At 37.5% G+C, this 17,421-nt stretch overlaps 1 protein-coding gene across 4 annotated transcripts in view; it reads right to left on the reverse strand.

Annotated features, from left to right (window-relative positions):
• The window catches only part of TP53BP1 (tumor protein p53 binding protein 1), a 72,072-nt gene that overhangs the window by 37,860 nt on the left and 16,791 nt on the right, over nucleotides 1-17,421 (reverse strand). For all 4 annotated transcript variants that reach the window (XM_088024761.1, XM_028126626.2, XM_088024762.1 and 1 more), the window contains 2 exons: nucleotides 14,160-14,368; nucleotides 3,234-4,557 (listed from right to left, as the gene is read on the reverse strand). In XM_088024761.1, the coding sequence (XP_087880887.1) occupies nucleotides 3,234-4,557; nucleotides 14,160-14,368 (1,533 nt within the window). The remainder of the gene's footprint in view (nucleotides 1-3,233; nucleotides 4,558-14,159; nucleotides 14,369-17,421) is intronic.

A 17,421-nucleotide genomic window follows, 5' to 3' on the forward strand; every position in this document is an offset into this window, starting at 1 on the left:
ACATGTTAGCCCCTTGTCAAAATGCCAAAGTTTCCACTAGAAGATAAATTCCTAACTCTTTAGTCAGCATTCAATTAACTAGAAGCAGCCTTTATTTTTAGTCTTTAATTATTCATATTCAGAAAGCCTCTATTCAATGTCCTCCAAATGCTTTCCCATTTCTCTGCTTTTGTTCAACTCATCTGAAAGACACTACTAATCTAGTCAAGTTATCACCATCCCGCAAAATATTTTAGCCTTTAATACTGGAATTTTCCACATATTTAATTATTTCTCTAACATTTAGCACGCTTATTGTTTAAATTATCAAGTCCCTTCTTGCTGTCCCAGATTATCATGGGCTATCCTACTGTATGCCAGCATATCAACCTATGAAGAAAGACAGCAGTGAACAAAAGGAAATTTAATATCAATCATCAAACCAGCTGAGTGGGGTGTTTGCCCTTATTACTAAGGACTTTAGAGAATTCATTAGTTCAAAGCAATTATTTAAAACCCTGTCAGGAAGGTCTCCCTGACTTCTAACTTTGTTACATCTATAGCCCATTTAATCTTCTTTTGTGCTCAAAAGAACTGGTGGTCACTTCTTACAACTCATTAAAAGCCATCTAATTAAAAATATAAGAATTTCTATACTGGGAGACATGCATAAACAGTATACCCTAAGAGTCTGCCTGTGACATTAATGGCTAATTAGAATGATATTCCATAAAGTAAGCCAATAAAGGTTAGAGCTGGAATACAAAACATACCTAGCTTCCCTGATCATTATTAAACTATCATAGACTACCACTTGTGGATTTAATTATAGACTTGCTGAACTTGTCCCAATTTTTCACATAATCAACCTATCAAAAGTATATTCTATATTGAAGAAGGCTGGATTTCCAAGTACCATCTTTCTAAATTTCCTTTTTCAAAGTTCAAGAGGTCTCCTTAAGGGGCACCTGGGTGGCTCAGTCAGTTAAGCACCAGCCTTTGGCTCAGGTCATGATCTCAAGAGTCCTGAGATCAAGCCCAGAGTCGGGCTCCCTGCTTAGGAAGGAGCCTGCTTCTCCCTCTCCCTCTGCCTCTGCCCCTCCCTCCTGCTCATGCTCTCTCTCTCTCGCTCTCTCTCTCTCTCTCTCTCTCTCTCTCGCTCTCTCAAATAAATAAATCTTAAAAAAAAAAAAAAAGAGGCCTCCTTAAACAGATGTCTGAAGAGGTCTCCAAGTTATCTATAAATACAGGCACTTAACAGTGATTGTCTCCTTTTCTCTACCAAATCCCTCTCTTCTCTTTCCTGTTTGAACTTTCACAATTAAGCATGTATCTTTTTTTAAATCAATAAAGCTATTAACAAAAAACAAAAGTACCCTTCTAACTTTAGTACACAGAAATCTAATTAAACAAACCTGGGACTCAACCAATTCATACCTTTCATTCTGTCTTTCCAGACTAAAGAACCATTAACTTTTTAGGTTACTCTCATTTAAATTAGTCTCTCTTAAACTTTAGCAACTAAACAACTGTATTTTAAGTATAGAATAATTTTTTCTCTTTTCTAGCAATGCTCTCCTGAATGATTTACTCTAGAGGCAAATTCAACAACTGTCTTTACTATTTTTAGTTTGCTCAAAAACTAAAATCTTGAAGCAGAAAATAACTTACTAGTATTTTCAACAATCTAGATAAGTATTAGTAAAGTAAGTTTTACTAAGGCAATGTCTACTATAAAAACCGTCCCTGCCAATTAATAGTGTAAGCGAGAATTCATGGAGAATACTGTTAATCTGATAGAACTAATATCCCAATGTTAGAAGCTTCTTTTGCATACGGTTGCTAAGATAATTTAAAAAATCCTTCTGGGTGCCTGGGTGGCTCAGATGGTTGAGCGTCTGCCTTCGGCTCAGGTCATGATCCCAGGTTCCTGGGATCGAGTCCCTCATCGGGCTCCCTGCTCCTTGGGAGCCTGCTTCTCCCTCTGCTTCTCTCTCTCTCTCCCTCTGTCTCTCATTAATAAATAAAATCTTAAAAAAAAAAAGCTTTAAAAAAAAAAATCCTTCTAAGTAACTATACTAAAACAATCTATAGGTCCTAATACTTTCTTAGCCTAGGTCAACAACAGTATTTAGATGTAACACAATTACAAAAATAGTCAATACAAAGTATCAGATTATTCAGATAGTTGCCATAATTTGTCAGATTCTACTACATTACACAGTTGTACAGGAGTAAAAAGCAGAGACTTCAGAATCAGGAGATGTAGGTTCTAGTCCCACCTCAATTATTAACTAGCCATGACTTTAGAAAGAAGAAACTGAACCCATAACCCTTAACTTCTTTTTCGGCTATAACATTTTCTTGTTCTGAAAAGCGGGGAAAAAAAAGTCCTCTTTACAAAACCTAATGCCTAATAAATAGGGGCAATTTTGAAAGTTAAAAAAAAAAAAGTACTATTAATAATCACACCTAGGAAAGTATAAGACACCAAAAGTTCTGATCACCCATATTAATAGCTGTGATGACGCCCAAATACTGCTTCTCATTTCCATATCCCAAGAGGCTTGTTTTCTTAAGTTTGTATCTTGTTTTTATTTTTTTATTTTTGGAGTTTGTTTTGTTTTTAAATTATATGAACTGTAGGCATTTAGAAAGTTTGGATTCTTTTCAGCTAATGTCATATAGAAAATTCTACAAATATTTCAGAAAGCAATCTATATTCTCATTCTGGTCTTAGATAAAATAGGTAAAGAACACAAACTAATTCCTTTTCCAGTTTAACGTTTAAGATGTATATATGTTGAACCAAATTTAGAACCTTACCTAATGCCCAAAAAGAGGAAAAAACCAGTAACAGTACACTCATTAACAGTGTTCTGAATATTTTACTATGTATGGTAATAATAATAAAAAAAAAATCCTTGTATTTCAAGGCAACTGTCAAAATACAAAAATATAAAAAATGGTTGGGACCTAGGTAGAAAACAACAGACTGATACAATTTCTAAATACTTAGAAAATTCATATTGATTATTCCTGAGTTATAAAGCTGATAAACCTCAGATGATTCCACAAATAATTATAGCTACAAAAGAAAAACACAAGGCAAATTTTTATATTTCCCAACTATTAATGGCTATTCATAAACATAATTCTAAGGTAATTTTCCGCCCTGACATAAGCATAGTTCCCTCCTACCTTCCATTCCAAATTATAATTTGGTTGGAAACACAATTTACAAGCACACTCACCACTAGAGCTTTCACAGAAGCTTTGTGAAGCATGAGCAGAGGCCTTCTCCAGCTCCTGGGCTTCTACACCAGAGCCCAGCTGCTTTGTGTTAGCTATTTTTGAGTCTTTTGTTAATGAGTTATCAGTTTTCTCTTGAGGTTCAGCCTGCTGCATCTCCAGGTCAGGTCTCAGAGCATCATCTGCTCTCTCTAAAGTCAAGGGAGGTTGTGGAGAGTGTCCTTCTACAGGTTCCTTTTCTGCAGTCACTGATTTCAGATCTCCTTCATACTCTGCACTCTTTCCTTCCTGGACATCAGTTCTATTCTCAGTACATGGTTCTATTTCTGGAGCATCATCCTCCCACGACTGGGAATCTGAGCATTTCTCCACTCCCTCTGAAGGTTCAGAAGAAACATCAACTCTGGGAGATGGTTCCTTCACATCTACAATGACAACACTCGAATCCTCTGAAGTAGCTTCTTCCCACGCTTCCTGATCCTTATGTTCCAATTCTTGGTCAAGTACTGGAATCTTTTGGGGGGAATCGATACTAATCACACTGGTTTCAACTTCCATAGCTTCCTGGCATTCTTGTTTTGAGATTTCTTTTGGAAGACACAACCCCTGGGACTGAGTTTCAGTCAAAGAAAGGTGCAATGGGACACTCTCCATATTTTCTTCTTTGGGCTCCTCTCCTTGACTCTCACAAGGAGTCTCCGGGATTTCTTCAACCTCAGACCCTGAAGACCCCTCCTCTGGATGATGTTCTTTAATTTCCATAGCTTCCTCCTGATCTAACACACTAGAGAGTGCCTCAGATCGAGTAGCTGGAGAAGGAACTGCCTGACTCCCTGAATCACAAGTGAGATCAATACAAACATCTTCTGCTACAGTCTCTTCTCTGCCTTTGCAGCCAGAGGCTAAAATACCAATGTCATCTCTGGTTTCTGTGTCATCCCCCTTCGTTTTATCATTCTGATTTAGTTCTACTTGGCCATCTTGTGCTGGATTCATCAGGATATTATCATTTTCAGCAGGAACAAGTTTCGAATTGAGAACTGGAGACATGGGTTCAGTATCCTCAATCTGGGTGTTTTCTCCATCTTCATCAATCCTATGAGAACTCAAGCTCTCCATCTTTGGGGACTGACTATACTCACTTGTAGAAAGCATCAACTTACAAGAATCCCCTGTCAAAGATAGCCCAAGATCCTCAGTGGTATTCTTTGATTCAATTTCTGAAGTTTTAGAACACTCAACAGTCAAAGATGAACTATGCAAATCTCCACCTTTCTTCCCATCATTTGACTGTTCTTCCAAACTTGGAGATGGAATGAAAATGTCCTGAGGAGGAATAAAAAGAAATAAATCATTTGTTCATAATATTTCTTTTATATCTAATCCTTGAATTCCTAAAATTTCTCAATCAATTGTTCAAGAATTATAGAACTCTAGGGCCATATCTCAGAAATACAAAGCTCATAAATCAGTCTTTTCAACAACACAAGTCATTCTGTTTATTCCTTTTCCTGTGAACCACTAATCTAGAATCAGCATAATATAAACAAAAACAATGTTAACTTATCCTTCCAAGGGTAGGAAGACAAATTTAACTGTACATCACCAAGCTACTAAAATCATGTCATATGTTTGGTGGGCCTTCAATTACATAGTAATCATTTGAACAAATGCTTACACAGCCCACTTCAGTTCTCACAGTGTGGGAATATACACTTACTTTACTTCCTACTATTTCAAAATATGCTAGCATTCATAAAATAGATGTCAATCCAAAGCTCACAGTATCATCGGTCAACAGACACCACTACATACCAACAAGGATGGCTGAGGTTAAAAAGACTACATCCTGTTGGTGAGATGTGGAACAACTGCAACTCTCATACACTGCTGGCAGAAATTCCACTTGTAAGTATTTACCCAAGAGAAATAAAATCCTATGTCCACACTAGGATGTGTATGCAAACGTTTATAGCAGTATTATTCATAACAGTTCAAAGCTGGAAGCAACTCAAATGTTTGTCAACTGCTGAATAAACAAATTGTGACTATCTCTATTATGGAATACTACTCAACAATGTAAAGGAATAAGATGTTAATACATGTAATACAAATGAACCTCAAAAATACGCTAAGCTAAAGAACTAGAACACAGAAGACCATATACATTTTATGATTCCAACTATATGAAATTCTAAAAAAAAAAAAAAACTATAGTGACAGAGGCAGAAGAGTAGTTGCCTAAAGTTGAAGAGGAGATTAGGGTGGGGGGTGGGGTGCGGGGAAGGAATCAACTGCAAAGGATTATGAAGAAACTTCTTAGGGTGAGGAAACTGTTCTACACTTTGATGGCGGTGGTTATACATTTGTACACAACTACCAAAATTCATCAAACTATCCACTTAAAATGGCATTTTATTTTAAATATCATAATATTAAAAAAAGAAAATAACCCAAAGCTTAGACATGTTTTTATAAGAACTTACATTTAGTGTGTTATTTTGCCTGACATAAATGCTATATAACTCTAACATAGCTGGTAAGGCATTAATTGCCTATGATTTTTAAGGGAAAGAGAAAACCAAAACAGGATGCCAAACATTCTGTATATTCCATAACCGCTTATATTTCAAAGTGTGGGGTCACTGTTTACCATCTCAGATGATAAAAAGTCATAAATTTGAGATTCTCAGGTATGAGTAAAAACTGGCTCAACATTTCTAAATGGCACTAGGACAATAAACAGCAGCCTTGAAACTTCATATACCCCTTTGCCCAATAATTCCATTTCTGGGAAATGATTTGATGGAACTGGGACTTAAGCTACAATACTATACAGCACAAATTTATTACTTAGAATAGGAAACAATATAAAACACCTTAAATGTATAATAGGAGATTGATTTAAAGACTTTTTTTTGTAAGTAATCTCTACACCCAATGTGGGGCTCAAACTCAAAACCCGGAGATCAAGAATCACATGCTCTTCTGACTGAGCCAGCCAGGCACCCCAAGAGATTCATTTAAAAATTATGATACAAAGTATTCCATCATGTGAGTGTTATCTACATAAAATTACTGATGAGGGGCACCTGGATGGCTCAGTCGTTAGCATCTGCCTTTGGCTCAGGGCATGATCCCAGGGTCCTGGGATCGAGCCCCGCATCAGGCTCCCTGCTCAGCAGGGAGGTTGCTTCTCCCTCTCCCGCTCCTGCTCCCCCTGCTTGTGTTCCCTCTCTCACTGTCGTCTCTCTCTCTCCCTGTCAAATAAATAAATAAAATCTTTTTAAAAATTACTTTTATGAATATTAAAAGAGGAAAACATTCAGGCTATGCACCAAATAGAAAGTTTCTATTTCAGTGAAGAAAAAAGTGAATACGTAGTTTACTATAGTCTTTTTATACATGTTTATATGATTTTAATGTATTCTTAAACATATAAATAAAAAGGTTAAAAGTAGTTATTTCTGAGATAGGATAATTGATGATCTCTCTCTTTTTTTTTTAAGATTTTATTTATTTGAGAGAGAGAGAGCGCATAAGCAGTGGGAGCAGCAGGCAAAGGGAGAGGGAAAAGCAGACTCCCCACTGAGCAGCGAGGCCGACGCACGACTAGATCCCAGGACCCTGAGATCATGACCTGAGCCGAAGGCAGATGCTAACAAATGAGCCACCCAGGTGCTCCAGGATAACTGATGATCTTACTTTCATTTATCTATATATTAGATATCCTCTAAAGAAATATGTAATTTTTTCTTACCACAGAAAGTCATTTTACAAAGGCTTATATATAAGACATTGCTAATAAACTACAAATATCTTTTAAGTAAAATTCACGTAACAGAAAATTAACCACTTCAGAGTGAACACCTATTTACAATGGAGTGCAGCTCTATCTAGTTCAAAAAATTTTCATCACCCCAAAAGGAAACCATATATCCATTAAGCAGCTGCCCCCCTTATCATGAATACCTTATAAGCATTATCACAGTAAATACTGGTGCGATTTTATTTTTTACAGGATTTTTATTCAATATATGTAGAACTTCAATCAGGGGCTAACCAGCCTATCAACAAGCTGTACTTCCTAAAGACTGCCTGGATCTAGTCTCTGAGTGTCTGGCCCATAATAATGCACAGTGCTGAGTCTCCCTGGAGGCCTGGTCAGAATAAGTGAGCTAAGTGAACAGAAATTCCCCAGGGCTCTGGATAAAGAGTGATGGAGAACTGTAAGGACTACGCTCAATATGAGTCCATCTTTAAGTCTAGATTCAGTACAGACCTAAATCCATAGTACCCACCAGTCAAAAACTGGTCTCATATATAGAGAGCTTAAGAGCTATTCATACAGTCATCTGTAATCTAATTTGTCATCCCCCAAATTAACATGTATGTCAAAAATGAAAAAAGTGTCAAGTATCAAACTATATTCTACTAATCCTCTCTCCATATCTTACATCCTAGTGAAGGGTCAAAGAGGCTATGCAATTAACAAATATATTAAGAAAGAAAAAAATACACAAAATTACCTGTATCCCAATTATCTTTTGATCAGTATTTATCTCATAAATATTTATATCTTACAACATCAAAATTAGGTTGACTTGGACTCCAGGAATCAAGGTACAGAATAAATAACAGATGTGCAAAAGTTAGCCATTAAGAATAAAATGTAAGAAGTTTGATAAGGACAAAAAATTAAAACAGTGGATTTAATACACACATTTACCTTAACCCTTTTCCAAAACCCCACTAAGCAAGAGTAAATTTTTTTTTAAAACATGAATTTTCAAGAAATGTAACTGCAACAAAATTTTGGAAGAGTGATCATCTATCTCACAGACTAGTGAAAGCTGAATTCTAATCCAGTAGTAGAGAAAGCCAAGAAGCAACCCAAATTACACCACAGAACCACCATGCCCCAAAAAAGATTCAGGACTTGGCAGCAGCACCAGGTGACTCTGGAAGTGGTGGTGAAGGTGGAGCTAGAAACAGAAGGACTGATTGGAAAGCTATTTAAGAAGCAGTTCAGGGGCGCCTGGCTGGCTTAGGTGGAAGAGTATGTGATTCTTGATATCTGAGGTAGTGAGTTCAAGCCCCAAGATGGGTACAGAGATTACTAAAAAAAATAAAAATAAAAAAATAAACTTTAAAAAAAAAAGGGAAGAAGAAGCAGCAGTTCAACTCTCAGATCCTCACTCCCTGACCCTCCTCTGCCCTGGAATAAAATAGAGCATCCATGAAGAGAAAGAGGCACAGTTATCAGAAAGTACCATACTGAAAACAGAGAAATTAAATGAAAATTTACATACTAAATGGAACCTGCACATGCCTCCCAACACCCCCAGCCCTCTTCCATCAACAGACTTCTAGAACAATGGCAAACAGGAGACAGGAGATTAGAAATTTTTCTGGGGAACCTGACCATGCTGAAACAAATCAAGATACTGATACTAGGGGGATCACCAAAATTGCCCAGCCCATCACATTACAGTGAATCCCAGAAATAAGTATCAACCACCAGTTAGTTCAGAACTTCTAATCAGTGTTCTGGTATTGTACTCTTAAAGCAATCAAGGATTATCAGACACTTGAGGAAACCCTTCAATTTCAAAGTCAAACATCAAAACTAACTAAAATCTATTTGAAGAAATAGCGACTATTGCAGGGAAGAGAAAATTTCTCAAAAAAACTATTAATAACATCCTGAAGCAGGTAAGATAGTATACCCATAAAACAAGACAACATGCTATTTCTGATGAAAGAACATCAGAGAAAAAATAGTATCTAAATTAAAAATCCAGAAGTAGAAATTAGTAACTCAGAAAGGTCAAAAGAAGATTGAACCCAGCAACTGCATTCCTAGGCATATACAAGAGAAATAAAAACATATGTCCACACAAAATCTTGTCCATGAATGTACATAGTAGCATGATTCACAATAAGCAAAAATGGGAAACAACCCAAATGTCCATCAAATGATGAATAAAATGTACTATATACATAGAATGTAGTACTATTCAGAATAAAAAAGAATGGGAAAAAAAAAGGGAATGGAGTTCTGATACATGTCACAATGTGAATAAACTGTGAAAACATGCTAATTTAAAGAAACCAACCACAAAAGACTACATGTTGTATAATTCCAGTTATGAAATGTCCAGAACAGGCAAATCTATAGAGACATAGAATAAATTAGTGGTTGGCTAGGGCTGGGTATGGGGGAAATAGAAGTGACTGCTAATGGGCATGGGGTCTTTTGGAGGGAAGGGGAGAGATGAAAATGTTCTAAAATTAGACTGTGGCGACACAATTCTGTGAATATACTAAAAGCCATTGGATTATACACTTTAAAAAATGGTGAGGGGCACCTGGGTGGTTCAGTCAGTTAAGCATTTGACTTCAGCTCAGGTCTTTATCTCTGGGTCCTGGAACCGAGCCCTGCATCGGGCTCCCTGCTCAGCAGGGAGTCTGCTTCTGCTTCTCCCTCTCCTTCTGCCCCTTCTGATTTATAATCTTTTTTTAACTTAATTAAAATTAAAGCTCTTTCGCTCTCCGTCAAATAAATAAAATCTTAAAAAAAAAATTGAAGAGAGAAATGTAAAGTAGGAGACAAAGTAAAAAAACTACAGGACTATTTTAGGAGTTTCAACATCCCAAAAACAGGTATTCTAGTAAAGGAAAATTTTAAAAAAGAACGAATGGGAAGAAATTAAACAAATCTCCCTGAACCGAAGGGACCTGAATTTCTAGATTAAGAGGGTTTAACAACTGCCCTAAATACAATGAAAATGAACCTGTGCCATGGGTTTGGAAATTTCAGAACACTAGTGACAAAGAGTAAATCCTGTAAGATTTCAGTAAGGAGAAAAACAGCTTACATATTAAAGATCAAAATCAGACTGGCTGCACACTTCTCAATAGCAACACTGCAAATTTGAAGACAGTGGAAAAATGCCTTCAAAAATTAAAAGGAGTTATTTCCAACCTAGAATTCTATACTTCTACGAACTATGAGTCAACAATGAGAGTAGAGGGGCACCTGGGTGGCTCAGTCGGTTAAGTGTCTGACTTCAGCTCAGGTCGTGATCAGGGTCCTGGGATTGAGCCCTGCATCAGGCTCCCCACTCACCGGGGAGTCTGCTTGTGTGCTCTCTCTCTCAAATAAATAAAATCTTTAAATAAAGAATGAGAATAGAGAGTATGCTACTAAAGAGTATGTCCTCCACTAAAATGACTAAACCAGGCAAGACATGGAGCCTAGAAAGAATCCAATGCAAAGACAGTAAGGACAACCTCTTAGGACTGCGGTGAAAAGGAGGTGAGTAATGCACCAGGCATAGAAGAAAACAGTAGAGATTAGAAATCAGGAGGGGCGCCTGAGTGGCTTACTCGGTTAAGTGTCCGCCTCCAGCTCAGGTCATGATCTCAGGGTCCTGAGATCGAGCCCCACATCGGGCTCCCTGCTTGGTGGGGAGTCTGCTTCTCTCTCTCCCTATGTGCTCCCTTTCTCTCTCTCTTAAATAAATAAAATCTAAAAAAAAAAAAATTATAAATCAGGAGTCTCAAAAAGAGGTTTCTCCAGAGATAAAGTTTGAGGCCCTCAAACATCTTGAAAAGAGATTTTGAAAATTGGTGGAGAGCCTAGGGCTGATGAAGTGAGAAATTTGTAGAAAACTGAACAAATGAAAAAGACTATATTATCAATTCCAGAGAAAATAAGAAATTATGCAAACATGAAAAATAATAATATTCCACAGATTCTGCTTTGAATAGTGTTTATAATAACAGCATTCATAATAATGTAATTTCGATAATCATTTAAACAAAATTATGATGTAACTATACTGGAAAGATGGGGAATTAGCTAAAAAAATTTTTCGGGGGGCCAGGCAGGGGCAGAGGGAGAGGGAGAGAATCTTAAGCTGGATGTGGAGCCTGACACTGGGCTCCTAACCCTGAGATCTCATAACCCTGAGATCATGACCTAAGTCAAATTAAGTCAGACACTTAACCGACTGAGCCACCCAAGCACTGCTAAAAACTTTTTTAAAGAATGCATGAGGGACATCTGGGTGGCTCAGACAGTTAAGCATCTGCCTTTGGCTCAGGTTGTGATCCCAGGGATCTAGTCATCCTCGGATCAAGTCCCATTACCAGGCTCCCTGCTCAGCGGGAAGCCTGATTTTCCCTCTCCCTCTACCTGCCGCTCCCCCTGCTTGTGCTCAGGCACTCTCTCTCTCTGACAAATAAATAAAAGCTTAAAAAAAAATAAAAAATAAAAATAGAAAGAATGTGTAAAAATAAAATCATGATATACAGAGTTAATGGAGATAAATAACACAAGAAAAAGCTTAAGGAACTGAAAGTAGTTGTCTCTGGGTAGGGTGAGGAGAGATCTTGTTTTAACCATCTGACTTCTTTATTGGCTTTTATAAGCGTTTATTAAGTAAAAACGAAGCCTTGGGTGCCTGGGTGGCTCAGTTGTTAAGTGTCTGCAGGGTCCTGGGATCGAGCCCCACATCGGGCTCCCTGCTCGGCGGGAGGCCTGCTTCTCCCTCTCCCACTCCCCCTGCTTGTGTTCCCTCTCTTGCTGTGTCTCTCGGTTAAATAAATAAATAAAATCTAAAAAAAAAAAAAAGTAAAAACAAAGACTTAACATAAAAACTGTTAAGGTATTCTTGAGAGATTTGTAAAGGTACTTGAATTTTTTTTTTTTTTAGGAGACATGGACCACACTGTACTGACTGAGGCATTTTAAAATATAAATCCAAAGAAATCTAAGTCATCTTAGGTTCGAAGGACCTTTGAACTATGTTCAACATCACTCATTTGTCTCAAATTTTCATTGCTGGTTTTAAAAGATGCCTCTGAAGGTCATTGGTAAATGCTGAAGGTAAAGCAATTTCTTCAATAGTCCCTTGTTCTTCAAAAACTCAGTTATCCCTTTGTGGCCAGGCTTCACTTCTCCTGGTAGGGATACCTTTGCAAAGACATACATTTCCATACAAGTCCTGTTTGGTCACTGATAAACATCTGTACCTTGTCTCCTTCATATCAGCTACCTTTTTTAGAAAATTCTTCTCACTGCTCTTGGTCAATGCTTATAGCTCATCTCTAAATTCTGATGATTCTTTAAAACTATATATGTTCACGTACAACTTTCACAGAAAAACAAAAACTAAAAGATGTATGGTGGTTGAACACTGACTTCACCTCTAGGTAACCATGTCTTTACTCTTTCACTACCAGCAAAGCTAACCATTCTGGAGTATTTACACATGCAAAGCACTAACCTAGGCACATGTAACCGTCACAACTACCCTATGAGGTAGGTAGTATCCATACTCCCATTTGATTTCATGAGGAAACTGAGGCTCAGTTTCAAATGATAACAGCAGTACTCACAGAGCCAGGACTAAGTCTAGGAAGTTCTGACCCCAGAATCGTTCTTAAGCACTCTACCAAATTACTTCTAATGACTGGCATAAAACACACAAGTTTTAAAAATTCCAGAAAGCAATTAAACTTCTTTATCTTTTTTTTAAGATTTTATTTGAAAGAGAAAGTGAGTAAAAGAGAGAGAGAGAGAGAGCACAGAGGGAAACGGAGAAGAAGGCACCCCACTGAGCAGGGAGCCCGATGCGGGCTCGATCCCAGGACCCTGGGATCCTGATCTGAGCCAAAGGCAGACACTTAACCAACTAAGCCACCCAGGCACCCCGCAATTATACTTTTCTTCCTACTGTCTCCTCTACACTAAATTTATAGTATATTTCACTACTGCTCATTTTTAAATATAAACTTTTGGTACGATACCCACAAATTGAAAGGCATGAAAGAAGTTCTCCCAGGAACACTAAAATAATCCCCCCAATTACAGTCTTATAAGAAGAGGCATTGGGCGCCTGGGTGGCTCAGTTGGTTGAGCGACTGCCTTCAGTGCAGGTCATGATCCTGGGCTCCCAGGATCGAGTCCCATATTGGCCTCCCGGCTCAGTGGGGAGTCTGTTTCTCCCTGCGACCCTCTGCCCTCTCATGCTCTCTCTCTCAAATAAAATCTTTAAAAAAAAAAAAAAAGAAGAGGCATTTAGATTGAACATATAATATACTCAGATTTAGTTAAGGACCTTCAATTCACTATGAATAAAACCTGCATTTTCTTTTTTTAATATTTAAACTTAGAATGACACAAAAGAGATGTTAGTTTTCCCTTGCTTTTAGAAGAAAACTTCTCATTCAAAAACTAAAAACCATCTTGATACCCTCCGTCCAGGAGTGATTAATTTGCTTACGGTACATCCACTCAGAGAAATACTACACAAGTTTCAAAAAGGTGGTATGGGGGCACCTGGGTGGCTCAGTCAGTTAAGCATCTGACTCTTGATTTTGGCTCATGGGCTCTGCACTTTGTGAAGTCTGATTCTCTCCCTCTCCCTGTGCCTTTCCCCATGCACACACACTCACTTTCTCTCAAATAAATAAATCCTAACAAAAGAAAAAGGAAGAGGTAGTATGAAGACTATGTAACACTGAAAAATCATTATGATGCAATGTTATCTGGAAAAAGAAGATTAAAGTTATATGTTCACTATAAACAACTTCATTTAAAAAAAAAAAGTAGGCACGTGGAAAGACAAAAATGATAGTAGTATGTTACAGTAGAATTATGATTAACACTTCCTTCAATTTGCACTAACATTTTCAAAAAGCTAAAGACATAATACAAAATTTAAACTTAAGTGACTCTGGAAGTGTTCTAAAACTAGACTGTGATGACAGCTGCACAACTCTGTACCGTAAATGTACTAAGTATCACTAAATTACACATTTAAAATGGGTGAATTTTATGATTTATAAATTATATCTCAAAGATTAAGAAAAACAAACAAACATTAGAAGGAAAACACTCTTTCTACAATACTCACATGAGAAAACTCAGGCTGTGATGGGATAGGAAGTGACCCAGGAGTAAAGACTGGTGTGCTCTGAGATACTGGTGTTGACGCTTGGGGGGATAGAGTGGGCTCAGGTGGGAGATGGGGGTTTTCTATCTCCACTGGTTCTTCATCCTGGAGTTTCTTCTCAAAAGACTCTCCTTTTCCTTCTGCTAACACTGACATGTCCATTGGCTCATCTGGTTTAAAACAGGAAAAACAAATGGAGAAATAAGCACTCATCAATATCACTCATGTTCCAATAACACTAGTAATAACTGTATTACAGAAATTTCCATTCCTAAAAAAATTGTGATTTAATTTTCAGAAAAGCAGATACATTAACAGTAGATTGAATCAGAGAAATCTAGTAATACTTTCTTCCCCTGGGAGCAGGAAGGTCCACACTCCCAAAATCCTCAGATATAGATGAAAATGGGGTTCATCTGGGGATATCCACTCATCCATATGAAACATTAAATTAATTCAGCTCCTCGGAACCCCTTTTCCCTACTCAGTCTTTCATATTTGGCATAGGAACATCCAGATTAATGTCATCTAATTAACCATTGTATATTCTGCCACAGGCCTGAAAAGCAGAACTTGTTCATCACTCCAATATCTACTTATTTATGAACTCATTATATTTGCATTAACAACTGCTAAGCACAGAGAGATGAATGCCAGGACAAATACAGAAGGAAAAAAATCTATCAATGCCAACAGCAGTGATTTATCAAAGAACGAAGTACCAAGCCACTAATCAGGAGACAAATTGCCCAGGGGGAAAGTATACATGCGCACACACGCGCGCGCACACAAACACACACGCACACACACACCCCACCACCACCTCCCCACTTCTTTCCCACAATATACTACCCACCTGTAGGCTAACAGGCTCTTTCGCAGAACCCATCTGGCTAGCTCAGTAGCTACCCAACAGCTATTCAACGACTCCCTTCCCCCTATTTTACAACTTGACCCCAAACAGGCTTCCCTCTAGACCACTCTCACAAATTATTTATGCCACTAGGTTTCTCACTGCAATATACACTCATTGTACTGGCTAGACCTCACCTCAATACCTACGCCTGCTGCTTTGCTTGACTTCAACCTCACATTCCAGTCTAATGCTAGGTTGCAAATCTGGTGCTATAGGTCTTTAGTACACTACTACAGCTGTGTTAAGTATTTTCATTAGGCCTTTTGATCTCGCTCACCATGACAAAGCACTTATTAAAGACCTATTGTTCTAAGCACTACATATAAAAAGGCTTTAAATAATTTTAGAAAGAAAAAGGAAGAAAGCAAGCAAATACAGACACACAAACAGGCACATATTAAGCAAATACATTAAATTTAAAATACAACTGAAAGGAGAAAATACAATATATTAAAATAAAAAGAACACCAACTCATATACATACCATAATTCCAAGTGTGTAAAATACTTCTTTATGCATAAAAAACACTTTGAAAGGAAATATATCCTAATACTAATTATAGCTGGATTGCAACATCCACATGATTTTTATTTTCTTATTACTTTCCTATATGCTTTCCAATCTTTCTACAGTGAGTATTAATTATTTTACAGTCAGGGAGAAAGTATATTTAATGTAATCATTTTTATGTATCTTCAATGTTCACACTATGAATAGAAGAAATGATTTTAAGTATAAATCAAACTTAACTTGCTTTAGGATTTTTTTATAGAATTGATTCACTTTTATTCTTCACTAAAGACATCATTAATCACGTTATGCTTAAAATTATACTAGTCCATTTGGATACCTACAACTGATTTCAAGACAGCCAGACACAAACTTAGTGGCAAAAGAAAGATTAAATTTTGTCACGGGTAAACTGCACCTGAAAAACAGTTAAACATACTTCTATATTTACATCACTCGAGAGACAGCAGGGTATCATAGGAGGCAGGTAAACAACAGATAAGACCACAGGCTCTGGAGGCAGCTGACTGAGTTCAAATCCTACCTCTATGACTTACTAATTATGAATTCTGTGACTCTGTTTCTTCATCTGTAAAATGGAGATAAAAGTAACACCTACTTCTTGGGTGTTGTGAGAGTTCAGTGAAAAATGAAAAAAACAAAAAAAGCACCTAGGACCAAAGAGAAGTACACAAAACAGTGCCTGGCATACACTAAGTGCTCAATAAATATTAGCTATTATACCATTACTGGTAAATGAAAGAATGAAAAAGAGAAAATCACGAAATTTATTGGAAAAGGTCTCATGTAGTAGTAGTAGGAACTTTAAATCTTTAAAAAAAGGGGGGGGGGGACACCTGGGTGGCTCAGTCAGTTAAGCATCTGCCTTTGGCTCACGTCATGATCCCAGGGTCCTGGGATCGAGTGCTACATTGGGCTCCTTGCTCAGCAGGGAGCCTGCTTCTCCCTCTGCCTGCCACTCCCCCTACCTGTGCTCTCTGTCTCTGACAAATAAATAAAATTCTTAAGGAAAAAAAAAAGTAGTAGGAACTTAAAAATATCTTGACTGACTGGGGCACCTGCGTGGCTCAGTCAGACAAACATCCGACTTTTGATTTCAGCTCAGGTCATGATCTCAGAATCATGAGATTGAGCCCTGTGTCAGGCTCTGCACTGGGCAGGAGGCTGCTTCAGATTCTTTCTCTCCCTCTCTCTCTGCCCCTCCCCCTGTGCATGTGCGCTCTCGCTCTCAAAATAAATAAATCCTTTAAAAAAAAGGAATATCTTGAGTGACTGGATATGAGACTAGGACAGAGTAAAAGAGGTTTAGATAGTGAAATAAATTAAGTTCAAAAGGAATTCTTTCTTGTGAATAAAGTAATATAAAATCACTAGGTCCTCAAAGGAGATGTGAATGAAGTCAAAATTTCTACCACCTACTCCTAGCCACTCCTTGGCTAAAACTGCTTTGATGATAGCAAAAGTCACCTTTGAAGAGCAAAAGAAACAATTTTTGGTTTCCTTTCACCAGAAGCATGTCAACATGTTGCTGCAAACTACTGGGCTATTAGTAATAAACCCAGTTCTTCACTAATATACTGCTATAATATACTACTTTGAGTTTAACCTTAAAAGCATAAAAATTTTGCCTTAAGGATCTTTTTAACAATTAAATCAACAATACAGAATTGTCTTAAGAATCAGTGCTAGAAGAGCAGGGCACTAAGGAGAGCACTTTACACTAGGCCACATCCCTGAAGGTGAGTCAGACATGAGTCTTACTGAATGGTGTCATG

Source organism: Eumetopias jubatus, unplaced genomic scaffold (genome assembly GCF_037043125.1).
Source record: "Eumetopias jubatus isolate StellerSeaLion01/CBP00866 unplaced genomic scaffold, mEumJub1_p1.0 scaffold_7, whole genome shotgun sequence".
Taxonomy (NCBI): Eukaryota; Metazoa; Chordata; class Mammalia; order Carnivora; family Otariidae; genus Eumetopias; species Eumetopias jubatus.